Source organism: Channa argus, chromosome 5 (assembly GCF_033026475.1).
Source record: "Channa argus isolate prfri chromosome 5, Channa argus male v1.0, whole genome shotgun sequence".
NCBI lineage: Eukaryota > Metazoa > Chordata > Actinopteri > Anabantiformes > Channidae > Channa > Channa argus.
The window spans coordinates 11,454,691-11,463,695 of NC_090201.1; the positions used below are offsets into that span (position 1 = coordinate 11,454,691).

The 9,005-nt window shown below is 36.3% G+C and overlaps 1 protein-coding gene across 1 annotated transcript in view; it reads right to left on the reverse strand.

Moving 5' to 3' along the window:
* Nucleotides 1–6,107: 6,107 nt before the first annotated feature.
* Nucleotides 6,108–9,005, reverse strand: part of LOC137127987 (adenosine receptor A1-like) — an 8,542-nt gene continuing 5,644 nt past the window's right edge. Inside the window, 1 exon segment of the mRNA XM_067505606.1 lies at nt 6,108–8,987. Within this exon segment, the coding sequence (XP_067361707.1) occupies nt 8,607–8,987 (381 nt within the window). The 3' untranslated portion in view covers nt 6,108–8,606.

Genomic DNA, 9,005 nt, shown 5'->3' on the forward strand with positions numbered 1-9,005 from the left:
GAGTGAAATTATTAAATATCTATTTGAGGACGACGACGACGATAGATTAGATCGTAACTTCGATGATAGTTTGGAGTGTGACAGCCCAAGTGAGTTATGTTTTTTGTTTCATCAAATGCCAGCATGTGTACAGAGGTTATGTACCTGCTGTACCGTACATGTTCTTTCGTTTTCACGTAACAGAAACGTCAAAATTGTGATATATCCAGTTTATGTTATTTATTTTATCGTTACATTTGATATCATATTGCCAACATGTACCGTTAAAGGTGCTAAAGTCAAAGGGTGTGGTGCCTGTCTGTCCGCCCGACATTTTAGGAGCTATTACTTTGTTTTTAAAATCTCATAAACATTCAAACCATTTTTACGAAGGTTTCACACCGGCCAAGGTAGAAACGCAGCAGCATAAAGTAGCGCTACTTTATGCTGCTGCGTTTCTACCTTAAATGTTTACAGCCCAGCGTTTGGTCAAAATTATTTAATTCATGTTTACAAACTGTTGGCGGGATGAATATAAATGCAACACCACTGGCAAATCCTATTAAATTCACACTCAGTATTGGCCATTAAATTTTTTTCAAAGTAAACCACAGTTGAACACGTCTGATTAGGCTGCAGATACTTCCTGAAAACAGAAATAGGTTGGATAATTTAGAATGTGTAATCTGGTTTGAGTACACCATGAGCTGCACGTAAACTCTTTGAATAACTTCCAAGTGTGGACAAGGTACAAATGAGTAACAAATTAATGTTAAACCTGAATAAATCAGTGGACATACATAAGATGCATCCATACAGGACACAGGAGTTATTGAATTGTGTTGTGGATATGAAAATGTGAGTAATATGCAATAGCCTATCCAGTCAGCACATTGCAACCTAAACATCTAAACATTAAATTAATTTGTTTAATACATTGAAGGCACATCCAAGCAGTTCTGGCACCATGTGGTGGTCGAGCAAACTTCTGAGACACTTAATATTGTTTTTTATTTAAAAATTTCACCTATCTGTATATCATGCTTCCTATTCTACTGACATTGTGTAAAGAGATCATCTAGATCTACGCTTATTCTTGACATCAACTGCATGTGTTTTGTTTGCCAGCTGTGTCAGCTTCTTTCGACCCGGTTCTGATAGCTGATAGGCTAAGAACTGTGGCCGATTCACTAAACGACAACCCCGAATTCAAGGATGCACTGACTAATTTCAAGCAAGCAGCAGCACAGGAGGTACACACAAAAAAAAACACATCTGTATTTAATGTTTTCCATAAGTCATTGATTTTAACAGGATCAAATGTTACAGTATGCATATTCTTTGACACATTTCTGGCAGAAGCACTACCCACCTTGTTGTATTCACACATAATTTTCTTTTCTTGTAATAAGAGTGAAATGACAAAAAAACGTGTATATATATACTTTTCTTTTCTCTACTATTTTGACTCTTGTCTTATCTCTTTCCAGGCTGTAGAATTAGCATTTAGCCATAGTGTGGAAGCCTTGTGCAAGACTCAGGTCTCTCAGAGGCCTGAAGTGCTTCCCGAGATGCAGATCATCAGGGCCTCTGTGGCCATTGGTCTTTATATCAAGAAATCTTCCCCAGACCTGAGAACCAAAGTCCAGAGTGCCATGACAGCTTTCCTCAACAGGCGTGTGGGTACATGGATAGTTAGCCAAGGTGGATGGGTAAGTATTTTTTATATTATTAACTGTGATCACTTGTCTAATAGTGTTAAATAACAACAAGTATTCAATGTAATTTATTTTCTTATTCACACCACAACACAAACGGTTAAGCATCATTGAATAACTGTTTGCTGAGATTAAATCAGTCTACATTTTTAAATGCTGCTCCAGCCCTTTGCACCTAATAATAAATGATCATATTTACGACTTTGGTTCATAAACACAATCTAAATGAAGCCTCTCCAGAAACTCACGTTGTGCTGCTACCATTCAACTTATGATCACAGTATAAAGACATGTAAAACTTGCCATAGAAAAAAATCCCATTTGAACAGTAAGAAGTTTTTTCTGTACCCTCCCCCATTTAACAGGAAATAATGCTGTGTCACAGTTTGTTTCATTCCAACATTTGCAAAACACCACGCCTGATTAACTAAAAATCATATGACAAAACTACTTTATGTCCTCGCGTGCAACCAGCTGTCAGTGAGCTTCCCTTATTATAGTCTAGTAGTTTAATTCTTATCAAACACTAAACTTGTTTAACCAGCTATTTTAGGCAGACTTAACTACTGTACTTTTACAGGAAATAACATATAAGCTATTAATACCAGTTAACACTTAGTGAGAAGTATCTTGGATGACTATGCAAGTCACGAAAAAGAAATATTTTTATATTAAATTTTGTAGCTTTTTGGGATGCTTTAGATTGGCATTTGATTGTCTAACAAAATCTTTGCACCTTGCTCAACTTTTCCAGCATTCCAATGCAGCAGCATTTCGGAAGCTGCTGCATTCTCTCTAATTGTTTTTATTTCTGATTTCATCACAATAAATAATATAATCATAATAAGGTCACCTTTTATTTTCATGACATAATCTACTGTAATAACTTACATCTGCTTATTCACAGTTTTACACTCGTGTTTTAATAACATGAGTCAAGTTTAATTCTGAGTAACTTATGAGTTTTGTGATGGTCTGTAATTTTAGTGTGTGTTTTGTGTTTTTCAGAATAAAGTGGCCGATGACTTGTGACGACGTAGCCTCATTATATCAAAATACACATTGTCAAACAACAATTCTTCACCAGGTGATTATGTGTAGCCACATTATGAATCTGCAATCTGTGTGTTCAGGGATATTGTACATGGAAATAGATCACACACTAAGCCTCATCTTTACATTTTCAGTGAGCCTTGACAAGTTTCAGTTTTAGGCAATTAGGAATGATGAAACTGCAAGTCACAGGATACATAGATTGTGTGTTACATCACTTCAGGCGGGGTGAGTGCTTAGGGAAGGGAATTAAGCTGTCTTCCTGCTGACTTGCGTTGGTTAATAAATAATTTGAAATAATTCCAATCCCAAGTGGGTTATTATAAAGCAATACCTCAATTACAATAACACACATGATCCTTTTTATCACAAGACACTTAACATGATAATACTAAATTTACTTTTCTGTGGGGCACTCTTTGCACTGGTGTCAAAAATTTTTAAATATTTGCTAAAATTGTTATAATATATTAGTTGGTGGTCAGTAGTATAATATTCTTTGGGGTTTGTTATATTGGAATTGGATTGTTATTTCTGCAGTCAATGTTAAAAGCCATCACCTTTCATAAGTACTGTACTTTGTATTTGACCAGGATATATAATTTTGTGGTTTCAATCAAACTGTGAATTTAAGTGCTTTTCCTCTGTCGCTGATTTAAGAAATATTTTTCTGCCACAATTTTCAAAATTTTAGAAAATGTATGCACTGTTTACACTAAATAAAATTAGAAATTTTAAATAAAATCTTAAAACATAGTTGTTAAAACCAAATACTTTAAAAATGTGTTTGATGGACTGTTTTATTTTCATCTGGCATTTGATTTCAACCTTGCAATAAAAGGACATTTTTTTTTTGTAATTTTTGTAATTACTTTAATAAATATGTAAAAACAACTGAAAATGATTTGTCCATGACAATTTATTGTAAGTAGGCCATAATTTCCCTTAAAATACATAAGATACACAGTGGTGGAGTGGTTTACACTGCCATCTCACTACCAGCAGGTCCCCGGTTCTGGTCAGCCGTGGCCTTTCTGTGTGGAGTTTGCATATAGCCTGTGCCTTCATGGGTTTCCTCCGAGTACTCCAGTTTCCTCCCACTGTCCAAAGATGAGCATAGGTGTGTACCCCACCTTGACAGCTGGAGTTAAGACCCCTGTGATAATGGATGGATGGACAATCCAACAGGATGTTGCTGTCAGTTTTATCCTGCAATATGAAACTGCTACTTTCATATACTGTATACTGCATGCACGCAGCAGCTTTCCAAATGACAGGTGCAAGCGGTCCTTCCAGACTAGGCTCATTGACAAACAGTACTTAGGCAACTTTAAGTTCAGTTAATGACATGTTCTTAAAGAGTCTGATGTGGATTGCTGATCTTGAGATATTAACTAAGCAAAGAGTCCTATAAAAACCATCTTTGTAGTCTTTAACTACAAGAGTGTGACGACAGTATCCTGAATACTTTCATAAACCGTATAATTGCTGATATGTAATTCATACGCTGCTGCAAAATGGTTTGACTCAACTTGTGACTCCAGTTTTGTTTTTAGGTTTTAAGGATTATTCTGAAAGAAAATAAACACAAGCAAAATTTTACAGACTGTAATATTTCCATCATTTCTTATCCTGCTTAGATGATAGATGGCTGGATGGATTCTGTAAAACATGAGAGACCAGATTCAACAGAGGAAATATATGTTGATTTGGAATAGCTTTTTACTCTTTTACAATACATATAAAATATACATATACTGCAAAGTACTGCTGAAAAATGCCCTAAACTTTGCACAGGCCCTTGTAAGAGCTGTGTCCACAGTTTCTGTATTACTGTATGTTTTTTAAATGGCTCTTGAATTTTCTGTTAATTTAATTTTAGGATTTCAGTGTTTGTAGTGTGGCTGTTTAGTCCTTGTTTTGGTCATCCTATTTAAAATGAAAGAGGGTGCCAAAACATTAGAACAACCTCTTTACATAATAGAATTCACTATCTTCTCAATAGTAAACACACAGTAGAATAACTAGAATGTGTTTACTATTGAGGACATAGTTAGTGACTCACTTTTCTCACAGTTAATTAAATTTAAAATCTGATAAATTATAACCTTGTTAAAGTAGAATTAATGGCAGAGCCATTGTATTTCATTGCAGTAGACTGAATGGGTGTATCTAATGACCAGTGAGTGTGTGTGTGTATATATATATATATATATATATATATATATAATGTATTGTACGACACCCATCTCCCTCTGTTGTGCTACACCTTGTCACACTCCACTACACTTAGCTAGCGGTTCAGATGTTCTTCTCTGTAAAATTACACCACAGTAAATAGGAATGCTCCAAAATTTACTCATCAAGAAGAAATAACCGAAATTCTCTAACTGGTTAGAATGGTGAGTATCACTAGATTCACCTAGTTTTGAAAATGTAGTAGTTAAAAATCAAAAGCTGGCAGAAGATTTTACACTCAATTTCTTACTAGCATTCCACAGGCCTTGGGTATTTTGTATAAAAATTCCAGTGCCATCTGCCAGGTTAGAAAAATGTAATCTTGCTATCACACACAAACTCCCCACAGCCCTTTGTTGCCTCATATATTACTACTTCCTTTCTAGAGAAGAGTAACAGGTGTATGCACCATAGTGCAGCAGTGAACATTTTCAGGCACTAGATGTCAGATTTCAAAAGCAGCCCTATCACTATATTGTACAGGTGAGGAGACTTAATGGTTGGTACAGGACAAGACACACAAGCCGAGACGAAATGTTATGTGGCATTTTCGTTTTTCTGCCCTCTACATAATGTTTTTTTGGTAGAATGGAGAAATTAAAAAATCCCTTTTTTTATTTCAGCTATTTATTTTCTTAAGGATTTCTGTTTTTCTCTGTTGCCTTGGCTGCTGCTCACACTGGGATGTTAAGGGATCTGACTGTAGATTTTCACCTAAGTGGGAAAGGTTGAAAGTCAATATGTGAGCAATCCTTCCCAGTAGTCTTCACACAGCCCACATACCTACTACCTTCTTCACAGGACAATGAATCTGAGTTACACACATTTGCTTGTCATGTATTAATTTTATTTGAAGTAACAGCCAGTAGATATTCACAGCCACCCCAGAAGTCCATTTGTTTGCACAGTAACACCTCCCTGTGGCCCTGTTTGGCACTTTGCACTAAATTCAGACTAACTCCGAGAGACATGACGAGGGACATTGGGCCACAAGGCATGAGAGCAGTTGGGAGGCAGATCCAGAGCCACAAATTTCAAGGGCCAACAATAATAATCCTTTCAGAAAGAGCTGGAATCAGACACTATCCACATCTTCTAGTCTGTTTTTGCAAATAAAAGTACCAGTATCAAGTTTAATTTAGAGTAATCACAAGCAGCATTCTTTAATTCTAAAGCTATATGACAAAACAGCATATTTGCAGCTGTTCTCAGTTAAGGATTAATAGACTTTCCATTTCCGTTCACAGTATATATTAATCATAAAGGCAAAACATTTTTTCAGGCCACACTGAAAGGTTTTTATTTAAAAATGCTGCTAAGTTCCATTGTACAAACTATATATGGACGGAAAATACAGGACTATACTGCTCTAATGTATTTTCAGTGAATCTAAGAGTTAGACAATGCTAAATGAGGGTCCCCAGTTTTTCTTGAGGATGATGTTGATGTTTTGTTGCCTGAATAAATTGACATTTTAGTAACCAGACTCTTGCTGGCTTTCCAACATCAGTCATTATTGTCTTTCCTAAATGAATCTGATATTTGCACTCTATTCATTTATACACTTTGACTTTATTGGCGGGAAAGCTAATAACATTAACTATTCCAGCAAGTAATAGTGCAGAGGAGCAGTTTCTGATGTTGTTAGTTACACCTGGGCTGCACAAGTCAGAATGACTCTGAAAAGTGTCAATTCAGTTTAAGATTTAAATAAATGTGAATGGTGCAACATGTCTAATAAGCTACAGTAGCATCCTCTATTTTACACTCTGAAGGTCAGAACTGTCAAGACAGCTTGCTGTCTTTAACAATATAAATTCACAGATCAAAGTTCACAAAAGATAATCGAAACTAACTGTAATGTGAAAGACTTGTTCCTTAAAAGTGTAAGGAACTAAGTAATGTGGCCTTTTATTAGCAAATGGTAATAGACATTTGCAATGTGCTAAATCTACACATGGTGGCTTTAAAAGCACTATACATTGACATGTGGTAACAAAATTTTAAGAGCAGCATTAGAAATACAGTGAGTACACTAGTCTGCTGAGGACAGTGCTACAGTAGATTATGACAGAGATCAGGATTTTGAGAAATTTTGTTGACCTCTGCAGAGATGTAAATTCTTGGTGAGTTCCTTGGCTGCTCTTTCACCTTCTGGTTTCCTTGTAAGAAGAACAATGTTTCCACTGTATCCTTCCCAAAACCCTGAGCTCCTATCCCTTTGTAACCTACTCACTGTTTTATACACAAATGCCCTCCTTGCCAGGTGACAGAAGATCAATGTGTACACAGAAAAAGGGCCTCCCACCAGTGATGGCCTTAGCCTTTTTACAGAGAAAGTGAGATGCTATTTTTGACGTAACATGCAGAGTGGATTTTGATGCACAAACAACATCATGATTTTAAATCAGGACTCACAACATGCTGTGATATACAGTATGCATCTCTATATATCATATCTCCCAGTATCTCTCATAAGCATTTATACATACAATAATTACATACATACAATACATACTGTTAAAGTCAGCAGTCCCATCTCATGATGTGCTTTCTATGTCAAATTTCAGGCATTTTAAAGGGCAAATACAGGTGGGGTTAAGATAGCCTTGTAACAAAATTGACAAAGATTGTGCTGATACTACACTACTTTACAAAATATCAAAATAAATTTTGAATGAGGTGACTGTGAAAATAGTAGAAAGGGCCTGCAGACACATGTAGAGCAGAGTTAAATTACAGAGTGAATGATTATCATCATTATCTGCATTAGCAAGAAAATGCACAATTGCAGGAGCTGCTCCATTCACAGTCTTCTATTCAAAAACATTTTGTATCTAGAGAGTTACTAACAGTAGTAATTACTGGTGGTTGCATGGGTTTTTCCGATTTGTCCATGCCCACAGATATCTAACAATGAGCATCAAGAAAATGTTGTATTATAATGGATGCTGTATTCAGCTACAACCAATTACTAACAGTTATGTCAGTCGAATGGTCTCTGAAGTTAAAAAAAAATTAAGCTTCACATGCGCTAATGGACCACATATCTATAAAGGCCATTAGTCTGAGGAGTTACTGTATTTAGCAGATATATTCCTTTTTTTGTAAGGCAACACAACAAAACATGTAAGTGAATCACATAAAATGCCAAACTATTTGAGATCTTTCACATGAAAAAGGACACATGTTTTAATTCAGATAAAAAAAACACAGTACAGTATACACTAATATTGTACCGCATGTGCTACAGATATACAGTGCACTTACTGATTCAAGTTCAACAGGTTGGTGTTGAAAATGATGAAAAGCCCCTTATCCCATACAACAACATCACAATTTTGTAAGCCAGCGAAGAAACAAACAATCTGTCTCATGCAGGCAAAGTCTGATTCATCATTTTTTCTCCATCCTCATTTGTCATTATGTACTTTTGGAGCATGGTAGATGGAGGAAATCATTCAGCCCACAATGGAGTTCCTGTTTAGTTCCTCCAATGTCCTTCAAAACCATCATGGCCATTTTGACAATTTATCCCCTGAATGTGAAAATAAGGAAAGTATTTTCTCTTCTGTAAACCTTTGGAGATAAACTTCCAGTCAAATTAGTTGCCCAAGGTCACACATCGTCATCATCGTCATTTTGCTCCAGCCTCCTCTCATGACTCTGTCGTCTCCGACTCCCTCTTTGATGAAACTGACCAATTGGGTCCTGACAAAGCATGTACTGTTTCCAGATTTTCCGGAATGCTGTGCGGAATTTCTTGATGCGGAAAGCATAAACTATGGGGTTAACGGCTGAATTACCGTGGGTAAGGATGATGGCAATGTAAATGAGGAACATTGGCTTGTCATATGTAGGGCAGAAGAGTGTGATGCAGTTGAGGATGTGAAGAGGGAGCCAGCTGATTGCAAAGAGGAAAAGAACAAGGGCCAGTGACTTGGCTAGCTTGAGCTCTTTGCCAAAGTATCGTCTTGGGTCTGTGTGGCTTGCTGTAACCTATAGAGAGGTAAAGAA